Source organism: Aptenodytes forsteri, unplaced genomic scaffold (genome assembly GCF_000699145.1).
Source record: "Aptenodytes forsteri isolate BGI_AS27 unplaced genomic scaffold, ASM69914v1 Scaffold415, whole genome shotgun sequence".
NCBI lineage: Eukaryota > Metazoa > Chordata > Aves > Sphenisciformes > Spheniscidae > Aptenodytes > Aptenodytes forsteri.
Genome location: NW_008794745.1, coordinates 1514283 through 1536320, shown reverse-complemented (window position 1 = coordinate 1536320; position 22038 = coordinate 1514283). Strand labels below are relative to the sequence as shown.

General features: G+C 55.8%; 1 protein-coding gene across 1 annotated transcript in view; it reads left to right on the top strand.

Moving 5' to 3' along the window:
- KSR2 (kinase suppressor of ras 2) overlaps positions 1-11789 on the top strand; it is a gene marked incomplete at its 5' end in the record, with an annotated part of 97929 nt that extends 86140 nt beyond the window's left edge. Inside the window, 4 exons of the mRNA XM_019470685.1 lie at positions 3144-3277; positions 8049-8180; positions 10969-11098; positions 11652-11789. Of these exons, the coding sequence (XP_019326230.1) occupies positions 3144-3277; positions 8049-8180; positions 10969-11098; positions 11652-11789 (534 nt within the window). The remainder of the gene's footprint in view (positions 1-3143; positions 3278-8048; positions 8181-10968; positions 11099-11651) is intronic.
- Positions 11790-22038: the final 10249 nt, after the last annotated feature.

Sequence of the window (22038 nt, the reverse complement as noted above, 5' to 3'; positions counted from 1 at the left end):
AGGCTGAACTGCTTTGCTGAGCTGGTGTTGCAAGGGGCGTCTTGGAGCAGCAAAGCTATGGCCTGAATTTGGGGTGTCTGAGACAGCCGAGGGCCTCTCTGCTTCATTTCTATTTTTGATCCCTATTTTCCACTTTTTAAAGATGGATTTTTCCCACTGAGCAAACGTCTGAGGCATCACATAGGTTTGCCTCATGTTTTTTCCCCTGACTACCACCGTGCTTGTGCTCAGGGTTCTTGCCTCCCAGATGTTCACCGCGGGAGGTAATGGCTTGGTTCAGCCCCTTTCGCTGTGCGGGTTGCATTGCTTCGTGTGGGTCGGGGTTTTGAGGACTAGGCTAAGAGACCGCTGTCTTCTGCAGCTGCATGTGCATTAGGAACGGGTTGGAAACCTCAAACTCTTCGTGGTGTTGTGAGGCATCGCCAGCACAGGGGAAGCATCACTGGATCTCTGAGATGAAAGCATTACCGTGAAGAACGTCACCCGTGAGATCTGCTGAAGATCAGCATGAATGCACGTAGGCTTGGCTGTAGTCCCAGCAGCAAGCCAGCTTCCCTGCGTCCTCTCCTCCTTGGGAGTATGGGGTCGGGTGCTCCTGCTGCAACCCGCTGCAGGGCGGAGGGACTTTGGGTCTGACCCAGGTCCCCATAGGAATTAGAAGAGGTCCACAGGCAAAGCTGTGCAGCATGGGTGCTGAGCCCAGGCTCTCCCTGCACACCGGAGGGATTTTAAGGCAGCGGCTTCTGCTTGCAGGAGAGGTCCATCGCACCCCTGTCGCAGCCGCCTCGGTGCTGTGCCCCGGACACGTGGCCCATTGCTGGTGTGCACCAGGAGGAGCAGTTTCTCTGCCTTCCCACCTCTCCGTGTCAACCATCAGCCGATGTTAAGGATGTTTTGGTGGACTTGGAGGTGGCTGGTGTGGAGAAGCAAAGGAAAACCCAGACATCTTGGTTTGGTTGGGCTTGGGGCAGCATTGCCCGGAGGAGCTGGAGGCAGGACCATGGCGGAGACTTCGGCTCCGCTAGCTGGTCGGGGCAGTTGTTTGACTTTATCCTTTGCGTCCCCGCATGCGGTAGGAGAGCCGTTAAGCTTATTGGATTAGCGGGTGCAAGGGCTCTCGTTATGCCGTGATCCTCCGGAGGCAAAAGTTAATTTATTTAAGAAGCAAAGCCGGCAGAGGGAGCTGGCTTTTCACGCATGCCGGGCAGCCGAGCAAATTAAGGCATTACTGGGCCGAGAGTGTTTTCTCACAGATCATCCTGGGGGTGAAGGCGGTGGGGCTGGAATTTGCAGTGGGATCTGTGCGATACCCTGCGGAGCGAGGCGAGGGATTTGGGTTTGCTGAGAGCTCCTCGAGAAATACCTTCAGCAAAGGCTTGGCTGCGTTTGGTGATTGCATGGGAGATGCGTTCCCATCCATGCTGCGTGAGCATGGGTGCAAAGTCACTGCTGCCCGCTCTGAGTTCCCGTCAACCCTGGCCGATGGGAGGGGGCTGCAGAGCATCCCCATGGTGCTGGGTCTCATCCTGTCCCATGGATGTTTGGGGCCCTGCACTGCACCTTGCAGGAGGAACAGGCTCACGGCATTGAAATATGTTCCTTGCACAAGCCTGGCACTTTGTGAAGGTGACAGTGACATTTTAAAGCAGCTTTTTAAACCTCATCATTATTTCATGTGCTGGGACCCGGAGACCCCTAATTAATCCTGGTGCCTGGAATGGTCCCAGCATCCAGTTGCAGCTGTGGCATCTCAGGGCCAGCTGCAGCCCCGAATCCTTTCCTTCCTCCAGCATCCCTTAGCAGAGGCTCTTCAGGATTTGAGTGCCGAGGGGTGCAGTTAAATCCCCATGACTTGCTGGGTTGGGGCGTTTGCTGTCCCCAGCAGCACGTTGTCCCTGGCTGCCCCCAGCCTTTCCCGCTGCTGGAGCAGAGCCCCCCAGGTCTGTGCTGCTGGCGAGTCCTTGGTACCTTCAGGATTTTTTTCTAACATCCTGGGCATTTGCATTTGAGGATTTGTGGGTTTTTCAGATTGCTTTCCCAAGTTTCCCAGATCGTTGCCGAATTTGGATCGTGCCTCCCAGCTCCACATCATCTGCAAACTTAAGAACATATTCTTGTTCCACTGCCTGCGTGGTTAATGACAATACGTGAAAAGATCAGACGTAGGATGGACCCCTGTGGAAATCCAGTTAATAAATCCCCTCATGTCAGTGATAGACAACTGATATTTGCTCTTAAGCAACGGTTTGCTGGCCCATTTGGCATTTATCCTTCAGGAGCTTCCTCTAGACCAAGTTTCCCCTAGTCTGCTTATGAGAATGAAAAGCGAGACAGCATTGAAAGTCCTGCTGAAGTCAGGATAAATGGCTTTTATCGCCCTGCCCGTCCCCGGAGCTGGTTATCCCGTTGAGCTGAACGTCCGCCACATGGAGCTGTCAGCAGTCTGCTTGATTTGCCGATGCTAAACAAGCCAGGTGCAAGGGAGTTTGGATTTCCCACCCATGGCCTTTTTTTGCATCATTAGCAATAATTTTAATTAACCACCAAGTAGCTTTTCCTAGGGGAAAAGGATTAAGGCAGGACTCCTGCGCGGCGCTGGTTTCCAGGCTAATGGTGTCGGTGTGCACATAGGAAGCACTAATGGCTCAGCCAGGGTATGCGATAGCGGTGATGGAGAGCTTTGACTTATTACCCTTCTGCTCCCAGCCCCAAACGAGAATGAAGGCGAAAACATCATCATCATCAATTTCTCAGCAGAGGATTTCAGGAAAGCAACTGCCAGTTTGGTTTGCCGCTAATTTTTCTTGCATAACCAATTGATCAGGAAGATGAGTGGGCGCCATCGCAGCTGAGACGCCCGCACCACGATCCCATCACCCTCCGTGAGCACTACCCGATGCCCGTCCCAAGCCAGGGACTCCCTGGACACCTGCCCTTTCTGCAGGGACATTTGGGGACGTGCAGCCTTTGGCTGTGGCCCAGCCGTAGCTCGGTAGTCTGGACGTGCTGCTGCGGCGCAGGGATGCTCGCAGCCGGGCTCACCACATCTTGGCAATCGTGGGGCTACCCCTGCTCTGGCATTATCCTGTCTGTTTGTGCTGCTTTTTCAATTTTGGGCTATTTTTCTCTCTCTTCCATCCTAGGGAATGGGCTATCTGCATGCCAAGGGGATACTTCACAAAGACCTCAAGTCAAAAAATGTTTTCTACGACAACGGGAAGGTGGTGATCACAGACTTCGGCCTCTTCAGCATCTCGGGAGTTCTCCAAGCGGGCAGGTAAGACATGGCATGGTGGAAATACCGGCGTTCCTCCTCATGCCCTAGAGGTCCCCTTTGAGCTGGGAACATGGGGAGGGAGCCCCAAAACCTCCTCTGCAAGTGACTTTCTGGGTCTGCAGCCTCGGTAAGACATGAGGACAAGGGGCCTTTGAGTATCCTGGGGCTGCCACGGGGATTTCACCATCTCACCGCCTGGGACCTTGCTTTTGAGGAGGCTTGCTTTGGGAAAAGAGCAAGATGCGTAGCTCCTGCAGAAAACCCTCTGCCCCACGAGCGGTGCTTCCTTGAAACGCAGCTCCACGCTCAGCGCTGGCGTTGGGTTTGCAGTGCAAAGCCCCAGAGGGACGGTGGGAGCAGGGCTGGGGTTTCTGCAGCGAGGTGGGTCTGGGCTCAGTGCCAAGCAGTGAAAACAAACTGCTCTGCTCCTTGGGTGCAGAAGTTGCAGCTCGTTTTGATTTGATTTTGTTTCATTTATTTTTAAACCTAGCGTTTAAAGGCAGAGTTGCTTTTGATTGGTAGGAAGGAGCACGGTGCTGCATGCAAGTTTGGTTCAGGGAGGCAGGACCTGGCCCCGGGCAGGGTCTCTTGGACCCAACCTCTTCCCACGGGATGCATCATTTCTATGGCCAAACCACCCTGCAGCCGTCCGGGAGATGCTCCTCGGGCTCCGTTTCACCAGGGCCGGCAAAGCTGGTTCGTTCCTTGGCCTTTTCCTAACACGGTCGTTATAATCCCCCGGCATCTGCTTCATCTCCTGCCTCTGGGCTGATGAGCGGTGCAGCCAGAGTGGCAGCCCGGGTCGAGCGGTGCCGTCCCCGTGGCTGTCCCCCGGCCACTCCGGTGACCTTTCGGGTGCTGCAGACATCTGGCCACGGCGTCTGCGCCGAGCCAGGGCATGGAGCAAGACACAGAGAAAATGAGAGCCAAGCTTGGGACATTTACAGCATTGTGACATTTTTTGGTCTCTTTGGGTTTGGAATCAAGCCCATTTGGTAAATGTTCCTTATTAAATTTTTTTTTTTCCAGTGCTTTGGGAGGTTTTCCAGCTGTAGGCATGGCAGGGCAGGGTTTCAGCAGCCGTGGAAAGGAAGAAAAGCAAAGCTGGGGGGAAAAGGAAACAGAAGAGGGGAAAAAAGAACAAAGATTATTTTTTCCTTTTTTGTTAAAACTTAAAAAAAAGAGCATTGCTGACTTTTCCCAGTGGGAGAGCGCTTTTTCACTAAACCCTTTGTGTTAGAAGCAGCACAGGCCAAGCGCGGCGTTATCTGCGCCGGCAGCTCGGGCAGGTTTCCTCCAGCAGCACGGCACCCACCTTCTGGTCCTTTCAGTCTCCATCACCCCACGTGATGGGGTTTGTCACCGGAGAGGTTGTCGTGGCCGATCATCGCTTTATGGCAAAGATGCTCAGGAGATAAAATGCACCTTAGAAATTATATATTTTTTTTCTTGCTCCCGTGTGATGAGGTCAAAGGATTAGAGGAAAAGGTGGCGGCCGCCTCTCTCCACCCCACGCCTCTTGCGGCGAGCCGGGCAGCCAGCCTTTCCATTCCGCTTGTATAAATATCATCTGGTTTTAGCACAAACTTAGCCAAAAGCTTAGGAAGCCCAAGAAATCCAGCAGTGCTGCTGCTCTCCCCACAGCGGAGAAGTGGGCTTCGGCTCTGGTTTAGCAGCTGGGCAGGGGGGTTGGGACTTAGGTCCTGCCAGGATGAGGTTGCAGCTCATTCCAGCAGTGGTAAAAGGATTTGGGCAAAAATGGCCAAATTTTGCCAGGGACCTTTGCTGTGAAGGTCAGAGATGCTCTGGAGATAAAATGAGTGATGAGACGCTGGGGAAATGGGGTATCTGATGGGGTGGACCAATGGGTGGCCATCTCTGCTCAAGGTTGGGGTGTCACTTGGGGGGTAAAGTCCAGGAGATTACTCAGGAGAGGAAGGATGGTGAGAAATTGCAAGGCTGAACAGAAATGAGCAGTGTTTAGCTAGAAAAATGGAGAAAAGGGGGAAATTTCTGCCCCAAGAAGCTTTCAGTGTGGCTGCCCTGGACTGGTGGCACATGTCTTCTGCCAGTGGAGAGCTGAGAGGAGGCTTTGGGGATCCGCGCTCATCGGTCACCATGAATTTTGAAGCAGCAAGTGTCTGCAGGTCTGATTTCCCTTCTCAGGGTGGTTTTTTGGCTGGTTCTGGTTTCTCTCAGATGAAGAAGAACAATAAAGACCCGTTTTGGGTCCTTGGAGGCTTGCACGGACAAGCATGTATGGAGAAGGGAGCAAATTTTAGCAGGTCAAGTTAAGGACGGTGATGTTGCTTCAGATGTGAATGAGAACTACAAACTGGCCTGTTTTCGCTAGGGTCAAAAAAAGACATGGCTTAAAAATCCTCCTCGTCCTCCTAGAGCAGGCTCACCTTCGGTTCATGAAAGCGTCTGGCACAAGGAGCTTGCAGTGTCCATCCCTGCCATGACACGCTTGCGCTGCTGAAAAACGAGACGGCTATCGCAACTAAAATACTTTCTGCAGAGGCTTCGTAATCCGGTGTCTTATCCTGGCAAAATCAGATTTATTTCTCCTTTATTTAAACGTTGTTGGGTTTGGTAAGGCTGCTCTGTAATTAGGAGGAGCGCAAGGTGGGTCTTGAGTTGTCTGAAGAGCTCTTCTGCTCTTGCTTTTGCCTTGGGGCTGGCTCGTCCTTCGGTGTGTTTAGATGCCCAGCTGGTTGTGCTGCTTTCTGCTAGTGGAAGTGGCCAGGTTGGTTATGAAGTCAGGCAAACTTTTGTCATGAGACCTCAAATTGCTGTAATTGAACCATGTTTGGGATTTCATTAAAGCTCAGCCCTCATTGCTGGAAGCTCGTAAACCCATAGCTGCATGCTCGGGCGTACGTGAGCTTTGCAGAGGGATGAGGCTGGGCTCACACAGGAGCTGCGCAGCCAAATCCGGTCCCCGGAGCATCCCGAGGCAAGCCTGAATGCCGCTTCTGGGATATCACAACACTGGGCGACTTGAGTGAGCAAAATTAAAAGCCCCAGATGCAATCCTGGTCTTGCTGAGGGCGGTGGAGCAGATCTGAGTGCTGCCCGCTGCGTCCTGCTCCCCACTGCCTGCCTGGAGACAGAGACCGTAGATACAGGGAAGGATCAGCGAGCTTCTCTGCGTCTTTTCTAATTGCCCCGGTGCTTAACGCCGGCTTGTAATTAAGAGTCGCGCAGGGCTGGAGGATGGCTGCGGGATCCGGCTGGGGAGCTGAAAGCCTTCCCCCTGTGCCAAAGTGCTCTCACCTGCAGCTCCCAGGGCCAGAGGGTCCGTGCCTCACCGGAGCCACTGATTGCGGCAGTGGCTCCGACGCAGCAGGGTGAAGAGGAGCTGTCGAGACCCCGGAGGGGGTACGGAGGCTTAATCAGCGATTCCCTGGACCGGCAGTGTCCTTCCCTAGGGAGGGGGTTCCTCCTCCGGTTGCTGCCAGACCTGGGGGTGATGCCTGGGGAGGACTTTGCAGCCAGGAGGATCTGGACTGTGTCGGCTTGGGATTGTGCGTGTTGTGTGCATGCAGCCGGGGGCGGGGGGGGGGGAAAGCCAGCCAAGGAGCAGTGGGAGCTTGTCATCCTGCCTCGGGGGTGGATGGAGATGCCTGTGCCTGGATGGTGTCCCCTGGGACCTGGGCTCTGGGATTTTGGCCCCAGCAACCCCACAGCCATCCCTTACCCCTGCGCATCAGCATCCTCAGGAGGGCATCCAAGCACAAACAGGGAGACATTCCTTGATACGAGATGGTGGGCTCCTCCTTCTCTAGCCCAACGTCAAGTGGGACAGTTTTTGTTACCTCCTGCAAAACTACGCTGCCGAATTTGGGCTCAGACACACGATCAAGCTGCTTAATGTGTTACCACCACCGGTGGTCCCTGCCCATTTCCCTGCCCGGGGACCCTTTTTATGCCAGCGGTGCATCCTAAGTGCCTGCTGGAGGATGTAAAGGATGAAGAAGCAACCAGCGTCATCCTCAGCTGTTGGCCAAAGGAGCCTAATGTTTTTGTACCGAGCCGAGCAGGGGGACCTTGAGGAGGTAGAGGAAAAGGCGGCTGAGGTTAGCTGAGGGGCTGGTGAGAGGGATTAAAGATGAAGTGGAATCCCTGGGTGGTAGCCTGGGATTTAATAGCGATGTCACAGCGAGGATTGGCCACTACATATCGCGGGGCAGATGACTGTAACGAAGCCAGGCTGCTCCCATGGGTGATGGCATGGGAGGCTTGGCCACGAAGGTGGGCTAGAGGGGCTGTTTGGGGCCGAACACCTGAAAATACTGATTTCCAGGACATTATTATAGGGTGGGTTTTGTCGGAAGAGACCCTTAGAGGTCTCCAGTCCAATCTCCTGCTCAACCCACAGCGGGGCTAGCTCAGGTGTCAACGCTGGTGGGATTTACCCCAGGTAACGCTTTGTCCCCGCTCTTTTAAGGTGTTTTGGTGCAATGGTCACAGCGAGGGCCCCGGCAGACCCTGCATCCCCATCATTAGCCCAGCAGAGCCGAAGGTCCCCTTCACCACCATCCTGTGCCCAAATTGTGCCCTGCCGCCTGGCAGGGACAGGCACGAAGCCGCTGTGCCGGCATTTCTCAGAGCAGGGTTAAAATCTGACTTTTCAAGGATGCCTTAGGGAAAACCACGGTTAAATGCCCCGGGGAGAGGGTGGGAAGGCTGGGGGGCTGCTCGCCGGTGGCACGGTGGTGATGTCCCCCGCTGTGGTACCCACGGCTTTGGCTCCATGTTTCGGCAGGCGGGAGAACAAGCTGCGGATCCAGAACGGCTGGTTGTGCCACCTCGCCCCCGAGATCATCCGCCAGCTCTCGCCGGATACCGAGGAGGACAAGCTGCCCTTCTCCAAGCACTCGGATGTCTTTGCACTGGGGTGAGTCCCCGCAGAGTGGGCAGGCTGCAGAGAACTGGCGCAGTTGTGTCGGGTGTGAGCTGCCCTGAGCAGCCGGGAGGGGACGGGGACACTGTTCGCTTGCCACAACGCCGAGGGGACGCTGCCTGTGGGAATCGCTGGGCTCGGAGCACCTTCCCGCTTTGAGAAATTTTGAGTTAAACCCCCCTAAATCCTCAAATCCTCCTGTTTCAGCTACGGACCAGGGTGACTCCAGGCAATGGGATCCAGAGCACCCTGGGGATGCCAGCCTGGCGTAATCTCTCCCCTGCATCCTCCTGGGGCAGGTACCGACGAGAAGGTGCTCTGGATGTCGGCTGGGGATGCAGAGGGTTGGGGACGCAGGTCTGGGAGCCCCTGGACACCCCAATTCTCCCCACCGGCCAGCTGCAGATGGGCTGGCGGGGGTGGCTGCCACTGCGAACCGGGGCTGCCGGGGGAGGAGATGCCAAAAGGCCAAGAAGAGGAGAATTGATGAGTCTCCTTCAGTGAACCGGCTCACCGCTCCTGCCGTTTATCTGAAAGCAAGCCTCCCTTATGGCAGGAGTCCAATCACGCCCTGATAAAACCTTTCTCGAGGCGGACGTAGGGCTGGGGGTTTTACCCAGTGGATTAATTTTCTTGTGGATACCTTAAAGGCTGCGGGGATTAGCGCGCGTGGGACTGTTATCGGAGGCGATATTTTCATCAAAACCACAGTAATTACAGCTGAAAGGGTCTGGCTTTTTTTTTCCCTCCCCCAAGGTATAATGTTAGCACAAAAATAAAGAAGTAATTAAGGGATCCTATCGAACTAAGTGAGAGTTGGCTACTTAGACTTAGTTTTTACTCTTTTTATTGAGTGTGAGCTTTGCCCTTATGTAAAGCATAAGTTTCCTTAAAAGATTAAAAGGTTTTCCCGCATTTTTCCTCTTTCTTGTTTCTGCTGCCCTCCCCTGAGCCCAGGAGGCTCACGGATGATCCGGAGGGTTATTGCCATCGCCACTTCCCCATAGGGATTTGAGGATCAGTGACAGCAAGAGGAAAAGATCTTTTAAAGACTCCAGAAGATGGCAGAAATGTTAAATTAGAGTGTGTGCGAGGGTGGTGCAGAGCAGGGGGCTGAGCCTGGTGGTGTGTGCTCGCCGAAGCCTGGGAGATCGTGGCAGTAATTAGTATTAGATGCATGGTCTTCTCTTCTCGTGCAAAGGGAGATGGAGCGGAACGCCGCTCTCCGTAGCACCATCCATGCCCCAGGAAACGCAGCCCAAATATTTTGGATGCATCTGAAAGCGGGAAGGTGAAAAATTAAGTCCCAAACTCCCAACTAGAAACTTGAATTTAACTGCATTGGATGCATTGAAGCACCTTCAAAATCCCCGCTCCTGCCTGAGCACCTCGTCCTGTGCCACCGGGACCTGCCCCTCTCCAGCCTCCTGATCCCCCCACGCCCGCAGCACCAATGGGCATCTCACATTATTCAAATTTTTGGAGATTTACAGCCAAACTGCGTATTTTTTCCAAAATCAGGAGAGCTGATTTCCAAAACCAGGGATCCCCCCTATCCGAGAGTGATCCTTCGTTTATCAGACCCCCTCCACCGGATTTTTCCACCCTAATGCCAATTCAACCTTGTTTCTTGCTGCTTTAACCAGCCGTGACAGCATCCCTTGAACGGAAAAGCAGCTCCAGGGAATTTGCCTTGGAAGTTGGGGCCAGTGCTGTGGGAGTCAGGGCTCATCCAGTCGCCGGGTGCCAGAAAACGAGGTTGCAAAACTCCCAGGCGGTAGCGGGGGCGGAAGACCGCGGGGGCGGCTGCCGGTTCAGCCAGAGATGCCCTTGTTTTGGGATATTCCCTTGGATTTGGGAGTCTTCACGGAAAGGAGGGCTTGGCTTAGCGATAAGAGTGGTGCAGCGGCAGATGGCTGCGGGTTCACGTGTGCCATCACCTGGTGAGGGCGCCGGGGATGGTTCATGCCATGGCCGGTAGCGGGGGCGGAAGACCGCGGGGGCGGCTGCCGGTTCAGCCAGAGATGCCCTTGTTTTGGGATATTCCCTTGGATTTGGGAGTCTTCACGGAAAGGAGGGCTTGGCTTAGCGGTAAGAGTGGTGCAGCGGCAGATGGGTGCGGGTTCACGTGTGCCATCACCTGGTGAGGGCGCCGGGGATGGTTCATGCCATGGCTTGGATGGCTTTTTCCAGCTCGGAGTGCTTTTTGCAGAAGAAAAAGGGAAACGTCGGAGCAAAAACGAATGCTTGGGCTCATCCTTCCCCGGCCCTCGCTGCCCCATGCAGCTGGAGCGGGTGGCAGGGTTAGAAACACCGGCCCGGCAGCTGGACCACGTATTTACCCCCTGCATCATCTATTAAGCTGCTCCGCGGGCAGCAGGGCGAAGTGCCATTGCAGCCCGGCGGGAGATTCCCACTTGATGTAACAGGCTGGCTGGGGGCTCTGCCCGTGCCTCTGTCCATGCCTCTGCCCGTGCTTCCCATCAACCTCCATCCTCCTGCCCACGGGCCAGGTTCTTCCCTGGTGTAAACTGAGAGCTGCAGCAGGCTGGTGGCTTGCTCTCGGTCGAGTCGACAGCCTCAGTTTCCCCATCTGGAAAATGGGAGAGGTGATATCTCTGTAATGAGGGCTGAGCACCTCTGCTTTGTCGTATCTGGGACGAAGCACCTCCTGGATGTGGAAGATTTTGGAGCAGGGAGAGATGGTGGATGTGGGTGCAATGGCCAGATGTCCCCTCTCAGGATGCCTCCCCATCCCCTGACCCCCACTGTCTCCCAACAGCACGATCTGGTACGAGCTGCACGCACGGGAATGGCCCTTCAAGACGCAGCCAGCGGAGGCAATAATCTGGCAGGTGGGAAGAGGGATGAAGCCAAACCTCAGCCAGATCGGGATGGGCAAGGAGATCTCGGTAGGTGGTGTGGGGGATGTCCCCTCTCAGGATGCCTCCCCATCCCCTGACCCCCACTGTCTCCCAACAGCACGATCTGGTACGAGCTGCACGCACGGGAATGGCCCTTCAAGACGCAGCCAGCGGAGGCAATAATCTGGCAGGTGGGAAGAGGGATGAAGCCAAACCTCAGCCAGATCGGGATGGGCAAGGAGATCTCGGTAGGTGGTGTGGGGCAGGCGCTGGAGCCCTGTGTGTGTGTGTGTGCGCGTGGAGGGGGAACGTGCCCCACTGGTGCACACCCTGGGTGGAGGGTTCCCTTTGAAAAACACTCTGTGCTGCCCAGGATCTGCCAGCAAAAAAGCAAGGGGTCCGTCCCTGCCCAGCCAGCGAGGCTCAGTCCTGCTGCCGTGGCACAAGTATCGGCTCAGCTTGCACATCCCCTCCAGCCCAGCCCTTCACAAGGATGCGGTGATGGAGACAGGGTCCTCGCAGGGTGGACATTGGGCATGGGGGTCGTAGTGGGAGAGGGACTGGCTCGGTTTGCTCACGCGCTCGCCCTGTGTGGCTGCAGGACATCCTCCTCTTCTGCTGGGCCTACGAGCAAGAGGAGAGACCCACCTTCACCAAGCTCATGGACATGCTGGAGAAACTGCCAAAGCGCAACCGTCGCCTTTCCCACCCTGGGCACTTCTGGAAGTCGGCGGAGTAAGTCTCTGCCCCTGCCCGTCCTTCCCCGTGCTGGCAGGCAGCTCTGCCTGCACTCCTCAAGACCCCACTGTCACAGCTGGATGGCTGGTGTTGGCGGTGGGGGAGCACGGGGACAAGCTGTGGGTATATTGATGCCACGCGGGGGGCAAGAATGGGTAGGAAGGGTGGTGACAGGGTGCTGTGCCCATGCCAGCTGCCACTGCGGTGCTGGCTGTCCTTGTTGGGGTGAAAAAGCCGGTGAAAGTAGTTGCGGATGATAAGGAGGAGCCTGGCAACGCGCTCCACAGTTGCGGATGATAAGGAGGAGCCTGGCAATGCGCTCCATCAATGCCGGGAGGAAGAAACAGGGTAGGTCCAGGGGCCGGCTGGAGCCAGGACCTTGGGGACATCTCCTTCGGGGACATCTGCTTTGAGGGCATCGGCCAGGGCTCCGGTGCCTGCCTGTGCACAGTGCTCAGAGCAGCTTTCCCTCCTGGGAAGGTGTTTTTTTCCTTCTTTTGCCCAGATTTAACCGATGGGGGGGATGCCTTGCCCAGGGTCCCTCCCCAGACCTGCAGCCTACCTCAGCCGTCGCAGCTTCCAGCGGTGGGAGAAGAACATGGTCTCTTCTTCGCCTGCAGACAGCTCGTGGCCAAGTCCTGCTCCGTTTCATTGCTTTAGCTTAGTCACATCTCTCTGCTTCAGCAAACGCAGCGTAAATGGGTACCCAGTCAGGGTTTCAGGATCTGGCCTGTTGGTAACAGCAGGAAAAAGGCAGAAGAATCAGTAAGAAACTAATTTTCTTCCCTGGAATTCATCATACTATGACAAATAGGACCAAAAACCTAACCCACGCGGAGGTTGCATGCACATGGGGGGATTTTTCCTTCTCCCGGCATGCATCCCCAGCCCGCGGAGGCTGGAAACCAGGAGGGGGGGGAGGGAAAGGTGAGCTAAGGGAGAGAAGCGAGGGCACTTTGGACTGCTTCAGGCATCCCTCTTGGACCCCTCCAAGGGTTAGAGATGCTGATTTCTCCTCCTGCACCAAACCTCCTCACTTCCTTATCTGTGCGGCAAGCACGGGCGGCCCCAAGGTTATGGGCACAGTGAAAGCTGCTGGAGCGTCCCCTGTGCCACCTCCCGTCCCCATGTGCTCGGGGCTGACGAGGGGCTCCTGGGAAGAGCACAAAGCCAGCGGTCAGATGGCCCCCAAATCACCCGGAACATAAGCCGTTAATCAGGAGGGAAGTTAATTACCAATCTGTGCTCCGAGCAGGCACCAGGGTGGCTCCGGCAGCCGGGCAAGGAAAACTGAAGGTTGATGAACCCCAAAGCAGCAGGCTGTGTAATTGCTCGGTTGGGTTTGGGAAGGTTTTTGCAATCACCGAGCCACGCTCTGCCTGCCACTGGCTTTGGCTGCCCGGCAGCTTCCCCTTAATTACCGGCCCCCTCTTTTGCTAAGCGTGAGGGGAGGGAGGATGTTTCAGCTCGGCACTTGCTTTCCATCCGAGCTGCCTCCTTCCTTAGGGACTCGGCTCTGGCCTCTGTTCCTGTGTTAGGTCCCGGCTTCCCCGCGGGGTTCCTGCTTGCCCAGGAGCCCCGGCTGCGCGCAGGGATGAGCTGGCTGCGGCACCCGGGGGCTCTGCCATCCCTGCATGAAGTGGACAGGGGGCAAAAACCCCTCGGAGGTCCTGCTGCTGGGAGAGCTTGCGTGTACGTGGATGGGGCGAGGTGTGTGGTACCCAACAAGCCCTTTCCTCTCTAGATGATACTAAATCTGAGAGCTGCCTGCACCAGGAAAACCCAAACCAGGCTGGCGGGGAAGTGCAGAAGCGCACGGCTTCCCACGGTGCTGCTGCATTTGGGGGCAGCTCCGTGGCAAACCCATCTGGGGAGGCTTTTTGCAATGAGTTGCCCTGCAGAAACCCACGGTGCCGTGGGACGAAGCGCCCAGTGCTGACTCTGCCGTGTTGTGTCCCTTCCAGGCTGTGACGGGAGGAGTTAAGGGACGGTGCCTTCCTCCCCCTGCGGTTCTCCTCTTCCTCTCCGCTTCCCAACCCGGCGCTACAGAGGAGCAGCGGGCGCCGCGGGCCGACAGCGAGACAGGAATGAGCCTCTTCCCCTGCAGCGTTTCACCCCGTGAAACCTCTCTGCAAGGGCTGGAGGAGCCGAGCCGGTGGCCGAGCCCCGGGGACGCCTGGCTGTGGTGGGATGGGGACGGCGGGCGGCTCTCTGTGCACATGGGGTCGGGCTTTGGGCCGGTTCCCCACCGAGCAGGGGCAACCCATGAGGCAGACGGCAGCAATTTAATCCCAGGGGTCCTCTGATCCCAATTAGCATGGTCAGTGCTCATGATGCTCTGTTGGGGAGGGGTTGCTTCTTGATTCTCGGTGGGTTTATTTAATTTCCTTTTTTTTTTTTTTTTAAAATGAAAAAAAAGGGGGAAATGTTGCTGATTCATGAGTTTAGTGCTGGAGCCTGCCGGGGCCAGGGAGTGCCGCTGCTATTAGCTGCCCCCCGCGGGGAAATGCATCTGCAGAGCTGGAGCTGGAGGAGCCCTGCTCCCCCGCGCCTTGGCAGCCCCTTCATGGGCAGTGGTGACCTTTCACAAGTGGCTTCTCTACCTCCCGGCCATGCCCACTTACGCTCCCTCCCCAGGTCTCCCTCTCGGCAGGGTGCATCTCCACACTCCTGTTAATTTAGCCGTTTGCCCCGGTGTGTATCTAATCAGCGAGCCTTTCCCTCTCGCCCTCCCCAGCGCTGCTTTGCTCTTGGCTTCGACCCTCGCTCCCGAAGGCGCTGCCGAAGCCCCGGGTTTGGGGATGCTCTGGGGCCAGGCAGAGCTGAGCGGCTTGGGTTGGGGTCCTTCCCCTCTCCCGTTGCCTTCCCCAGGCTCATTGCCGGAGCCGGGGATGCAGACAGGCTCTGGTTGTACAGAGCATCTCCTTTCTCAGCCCCACACACGGGAGCTGCGGGCGTCTCAGCTGAACAAGCAGCCATGACCAGGACCGTTTTCCCCTGCATATTCATCTTCCATCAGCCAAATCCTGGACCTCCCCGAAGAGATGCTCTTTGGGCAGCGTCTCGGAGCCGGTGTTGCCATCTGAATACTGTGTGCCGGTATTTCCCTCTCCCCATCAGCTCGGATAGGCCCTCGAGCCCATTAGATGAGCTGTCAAGCGACAGATGATAGCAAATTGCGTTTTCAGGCCCTTATTGAGCGTAATTGCTTGACAGGAACCATCCCGAATAATTCAATCGTAGTCTAAGTTAGCTTTAATTTGGAGACATGACGAGGCTCTGCAAACTAACCAGCTCTGGTTTGTTTGCTGCTCCTCTAACTCCCCCTTGCCGGTGTTTGAACCGCTTTAGCATAAGTAAATGAAGATTAGAAACCTAATTGCGGCTAGGAAGAGATGTGACTTTAATTGTGGGGGCGTGTAAGGAGGTGCTTTTATTTCTTAAAATTTGCACATGTATAAAGTCTGAGGTGGGCGGGAGCAGGGAGGGTGAATCCGGCCTCCAAGCGTGCTGGCAGAAGGCGGGTCTGGGTGAGTCTCCTGGTGATGCTTTTGGGGCATTTGCTGTGCCATGCGGTCGCACCTCGCTCTAAGATGTTTTGCACAAAGTGGGGATGAGGCAGGATCACCCGCATCTGCTTTCCATGCTGAGGCCGAGTGGGATGAGTGAGCAAGGGCAGGATGAGCCCTTGTTTGTGCTAATTGCCCCTTCCACCGGGAAGCACGGGCAGTTTGTGGTCCTCTGGGCACGATGCTGCAGAGCTCAGCATAGGCGGCTGAGCATCACCTCGTCCCAAAGGATGCTCCATGGCTGCTCACCCTCTGCCTCCTCCGCATCCCACCTCTTCCCTCGCTAACACGCACCGGCTTCTTCATCCCACCCCGGGCCGCAGCAGCGATGTCCTCTGCCGCCCGTCCTCCCCATCCCAACCCCTCCCCGCTGCCTCATGTCCTCTCCATCCTCTGCGCGTGTGCGCATATGTGCCATAAATGTTGCACTAAGCCTCAGAGTCTCTCTGAGTTTTCACCAATGCCTTCACCTGCGGTGGCCCCGGGGTCTGTGGGAGGGAGCGAACCCCCACCGCTGGAGGTCTCTGCTGCCAGGAGGGGCGCGGGGAGGTCTCACCACGAAATCACCGGTCCCCAAACCACGTTCAGATGGAGCGATCGCTGTAGAAAGATGGTGTCCTTCTCACTTGGTGGTTTTAGTTTCTAAGTAGGCGTGAGCTTCCTAGGTGTGCAGTAGCCAGTGGAGCGTGTTGGAAAGATGAAGGAGGTGATGCCACGGGTGATGCTCAGCACCAGGGGTGGCAAAAGCGCTGTAGCCTGATAGATGTTGTGCAGATTTTTGGTAGAAGGTACAATGTCCGTCTTGAAAGACTTACTGTGGGTTTGCTCTCTGTGCCCCAAGTCCTCTACTTGCCTGGAAAGTCTCACCTTGACATATTCCCCTGTGGGGTCTCACCAGCCCTTGGTAGATGCCTGCTCTATTTTATCAGCTGAGACTCAAGGAAACAAGTGAGCCGATGAGCATGTTGGTCTGGTCCTCGTGGGAGCACAGGGCTCTCTGCAGTGGCCTTGGCCAAGCGTTTCTCCCCTGGATTTTGGGCATCCAAAAGGAGCTAAGTGCTCCTATAGCCAACAAATCTCACCAAATCTTCCCTCATCTCCCTTCTCTTTCTCCCCCGCTTCCCTCACCGTAACGTCTCAGCTGGGCCACGAGCAGAGCCGTTGCACAATAGTATCGATGGAAAAATAGCTGCCCTGTATTTATCGTAAATGAGCTCAGAAGAGCAGCTCCTTCCCTTCCATTCAGCGCAGCAACGGTTGTTTATGCAGCCGTGTTATTTGCATCATGCCTTCTTATTTTTGAAAGTCTTAATTATTAAAAAAACCCCAACCAACAAATCTTACTCTTTTTTTTTGTTGTTGTTCTTTGTTTTTTGACTCCAGCTTTGTGCGGGTTTTTTTTTCCCCCAGTTTAAAAATATCCAGCCCTTCAGCAGGGAGAGAATGTAGGAGAAGCTCTCCACAATGCCCTCTAATAGGAGATCCGAAGGAGCGAGAAGGTCCATCCGGTGACTCAGTTTAGCTGCGTGAGCTAGAGGAGAGACAGGGGTTATTTCCAGATGCGCCGGGCGAGAGCGGAGCCGGTTTTAGCACCGCGGTGTTTTGAGCGGCAGCTCGAGATGTAGGGGACCAGCCCCAGCCCCAGGGTACATCCCCGGGCTCTTGCAGCGGAGCAGCCCCAGCGATGCTCTCCTGGCCCGGTCCTCCAGCTCTCAGCTGCTTCATCCTTTTGGTCACCCTCCGAGGCTCTTCCCTGAGCTTCCCGGTCCCTGACCTTGCCGCTGTCTGAGTTTTTTTTCCAGTGTTTCAATGCTCATGGGGAACAGAGCGTTTGGGGCTGGGTAGTGAAGCCACTGCCAGCGATGGAAGCGGTGGCGCTGCACGGCCCCAAAGCACTATGTCCTCCTTCGGCTGCTAAATTATATCCCCCGGTCCTGCTTCTTCTTCTATCTACCTTTCCCCCCAAATTACCCAAATCCTTGCTGAGCCATGACTGGGCGGTTTCTGGGGATGATAAGCTCAGAGTCCAGCCCTGATGACTTTTTATCCGGTACTTGACCATGGCAGGAGCCGAGATGGTTAAGATTTAAGACAGGCGGTAGGCAGAAATGAAGGTCTTGGAGGTGGGGGAGCTGCTCAGCCTTTGCTAGATGCTATGGAAGAGTTGGTGCCTGGGGCTTGGTCTCTTTGGCCGTGCTGAGGAGAAGGGGTCTGCATTGGTGGTGCCATGAGATGCTGTCTGCACCCCCCCCGAGTGCCGTGGGGAGCCCCGGGTCGAGCCCGCCGGCGGCCAGCGCTCTGCTGGGCAGCTTCGCTTTCCTTCCTCCTTTCTTCGCCATTTATTTATTTTAATTTATTTCAGGTTTTTTTTCTGGGGCTTGGTCTCTTTGGCCGTGCTGAGGAGAAGGGGTCTGCATTGGTGGTGCCATGAGATGCTGTCTGCACCCCCCCCGAGTGCCGTGGGGAGCCCCGGGTCGAGCCCGCCGGCGGCCAGCGCTCTGCTGGGCAGCTTCGCTTTCCTTCCTCCTTTCTTCGCCATTTATTTATTTTAATTTATTTCAGGTTTTTTTTCTTTTTTTTTTTTTTCAATAGTGATTTTTCGGGAAAATTGGTCAGCTGCAAAAGCCTCCTTTAATTTCCAGTCCCTGTAAAGTACGCTGTTACATTTTCTTGTACATAAGGTATATATAAATATATATACATATCTCTATATGTATGTATATAGATATATACATATATAACGAGCTCTAAATCCTGTACAGTTTCAAACTGAACTCGATGGCCTGCTTTGTTTTCTCTGTGTTAGTTCTGACCGTTGCAGAATGAGCTGACTTTCATTTCCCTTTTCCTCTTTCCCGTTTCTTTTTATAAATATATACATAAATATATATATATATATTTTGTTGTCGTTGTTGCAAAACTCTCGTCACTGGAAAAGAACAGTTGATTCTGGTGCAAAAAAAAATATCACCCACACACCAACAAAAAAAATCGCTGAGAAAGGCACGATGGATATCCCCGATGTAAATTTGTACAGTAACATTTATAACGTTTTCTACACTTGAAGAAAGTATTTATAATTTCAGCTGTCTGACTGAGTGCGAATCTCTGTGACCTGCAGAAATGGATAGCCATTTGTTCCCGTGGTTTCTCGTGCAGTGTTTGGTGAGGTGACAGTGTATGAATTATTTATGCCAATAAAAAAAAAAAAAACAACAAACAAAACCTTTGAAAACCATTGCACCCCTGTGCTGCTCTGCGTCCCTGTGCTGCCGGCCGCTCCCTGCCCTCTCCTTGCTCCGCAGTGGCATCGCATCCCGGTGATGGGGTGGGAGTATTTGTCCGTGGCGGGGTCTTGACCGCTCTCCTCCATCAGACCCCCTGGGGAGCATCTCGCTGCCAAGCTCTGCACCAGCGATGCTCGGGGGGGGAAACACGGCGCTGCCGAACCCCCCCTTTTCCTCTCTCCCACCGTGTCAGCTCGCAGCCCAGCCCTTTGGGGACGATAATTCACGGCAAACATTTGGATGGAAGACGCAGGGAGACGCAGCAGCCGAAAACATGGGAGTTGGGCAAATTATGGGGCGGGCAGCAGATAAATCTCCGTGCGGCTCTGCTCGGCGGAGGGGCTGGGGCCGGGGTGGGGTGCGTGCCGGGGGGGATGCTCCTCCCCATCCGGACCCCCACGGGGACAGCTGAGCCCGGTGATGAAGCGCTGGAGGCTCTTCGCATCTGCTGCTTTGTTTGTTTGCTTCTCCCATGCTGTTTTACTGGGGGGCCACCATAAATCTGCAAAGCAGCCCATCGGAAAGCAGCGGCGGCGTTCGCTTGTGGGGCTGACGCAGGCGGTACCCGATGGTAGGAGATGGAGAAGAAAATCACGGAGGGTTTGTGTTGCTTCCCCCCTCTCCTTCCCTCCTCGCTATTGCCCGAGCATTTGAAAGGTAAAATAACGATGGCTCACCATTAATAAACCATGAACACTCAACACTTCTCCTCTCAAGGGCTTTTCATCTTTCAAAGCCTGCAGGAGCCGGTAACCAATTAGACCGGGCACATCCCGGGCAGGGAGCGGTGGGCGGACCAGCCGGGGGGATTTTCCTGGGAAGGATGGGGAAGGTGAGGCCGGGTGGAAGCGGGCTGCTGTGTTCAGACGTGGATGTCCCAGCGGAGAGAGAAACAGGGGATTTGGGGGTAAAGAGCCACTACTTGATGCCCTCACCATGCCGGGGACTTTGCCACCCCCCTGGCTCCCTTGCAGGCTAAATGGGATGCTGGCTGCATCGCGGTGTCACCATCTCTTGCATATATGCAATAAACAGGGGGTTAAACCCTGCTGGTGGTTCCCCTGGTGTAAATCTGGAGGGCTCCGGCCAGTCTGGAGCGTAACTGGTTGGCACTGGTGTGTAACTGGGCAGCCACGGCCCTGGTGGCTCCAGCGCTCCAGGGACAGAGCCGCTAATTGAAACGCTGGCGGCAGCACCGAGCCCCCGCTGAGCCCAGCGCAGGGATGCTGAGCTCGCTCCTGGCTTGTGGCTAATGAGATGCCAGCACCAGGATGGGGATAAATGTGCAATATATCCCCAAAACAGCCTTAACACCGGCGTTGGCAGATTAGAGGCGTCTCTGAATACATATCTGCATATATACGCGCGTGCGCGTGTGTGTGTGTATCGGAGAGCCACACGAATACTCACACGTGTCTGTAATCTCCTTCTTGCTGTTGATGAATCACAAGCCATTAATATTTCACAGGGGAAGAACAAACGCAGGGAGTGAAAGAGGAGCTAAACCCCCAGGACGCCGGCTCTAGCCCTCCTGCTGCCGCTTCCAGGCGAGCCCGTGGCAACGCTGCGGGACCGCGGGTCAGGACTCAGGGTGGGCATCGCTCCCACTTGAGTGCTGGGTGCTGGCGGCATCGGCACAATGGGGGTGCAGCCAGCCTGGCTGGTGTGAGAGGGTACCATCATCAAACGGGGCTGTTCGCTTTGGGCTAGTAACCCTTTTGGGGTCAGCTACCTTGATAGAGAAGGAGGAGAGCAGAGGGCATCTGCGTTTTCACCAGGGAGGGTGGCTTCAGAGATGTCCCCCTGTGTCCCGGGTGCTGCTTGGATGATCCACCCTCCCTCCGGGCTTATTATACACATGTATCTTCCTTGACTGCTCCCAAAATTAAGCATACGCTGAAGCCTCTTATTGACATGAGCTTAAAAAATCAGATACATGGGCACTAAAATGGTGCACCCGGCTGTTAGACCTGGACGCCGGCCACAAGCCTCTGCCCACTGTGGGGACCGTGCTGTCACCGCAGGGACGGCTCCAGGCACCGTGTCTGCTGCCGGCGGGTTTGGGTTCCCCTTTCTGCTCTGTATCAGCAGAAATGGGAAGAAAAAAAGGCTGGCGGGGAGCCGAGCCCTCAGCCCGGAGGGTGAGAACCGGCGGTGGCCCCAGCCGGCGCTCTCACCAGTCCCAGCCCAGCGCCGGGGGGGTCTCGGGAGGGGCCGGGGCTGCACAGAGTTTGCAGGGCAGGAAAACCGCTGCAGATTAACGCAGTGCTCATGCTGCAGCCAGAGCCAGGATGGGGCTAGCGGGGTCCTGCATCACTGACCCGGGCCCGGACCATCCTGCTGGTGCCAGTCCTCCCCGGGACGGGTGCAGCCCCGGCGCGGGCTGGGGTTGTGGCAGTGCCCGACAATGGGGTATTGTTCGGCCGCTGTAATTTATGTTTCCTCCCCAGGCTCGCCTGGGCTTTCTCAGGATCCTCAATGAGCCCTCGCTGCTCGAGCACAGGGCTGGTCCCTTCTGGGGGGGGCCAGGGGTGGGCTGAGCCCCCCGCAGCCACCCTAGCAGGGACTGGGGGGGGCCCTGCCCAGGTGACGCACATGGGGGCTGGGGGATAAAGCCCAGCTCCAGCCCTTCGTTAGGGCTTGATTAGCTCATCAAGGGCTGTCCTGCCCCCCGGAGCAGGACATGCTGGGACAGCCCGAGCCTGCTCCACCACGGACGTCCTGAAGAGCATTGCGGGGGCTGCAGGGAGCCCCGGGCGGACGGCTGACGATGCACAGACTAATTGGCCGCTTCTGTCATGGCCACCCACCCTTTAACAGGATTGTTGCTCTGAGCCGTAGCGGAGCTGATCCCGCTTTGCAGAAAGACCTGGCTCATTAGTGGGATTAATGCCAGCCAGGGCATATAAGGGGGCTGCCCAGCTTTCCCTTTGTGCTTTGCTCTGGGGTTTCTATCCTTCCCTGCTGGGCTAGGGGCTGCCCTGGCTGAGCTCCTCGTGGTCCTGCTGTCCCATTGCTCAGCAGATTTCCTTTCCTCACCTCTATTTTTATGCTGCCCTCCGGGACAGAAACCTGAGCCCCAGCTGCCTTGCCCTGTGCCCGGAGATGTTATGTGAGCTCCTGCTTGGCTCCCAGCACAGGACCCTTTCCTCCTGGCAGCCCTGGGAAGGAGCAGCAATTCCTAATTCCCAGCTTTTTGCCCTAAACTTCACACCTGCAGCTTCCTCTGAGGGTTAAAGAGCCGTGTCCTCAGCAGCACCAGGTAGAAAAACTGGCTGAAGGCTTTCCCATGCCTCGCAGCTATTTATCTATTCTGTGTTTTGTTGGGACAGGGCAGCTTTCTGTGTCTGTGCAGCAAACCCTGGACCTGGGGGGGGGGGGGGGCAGGGGCACC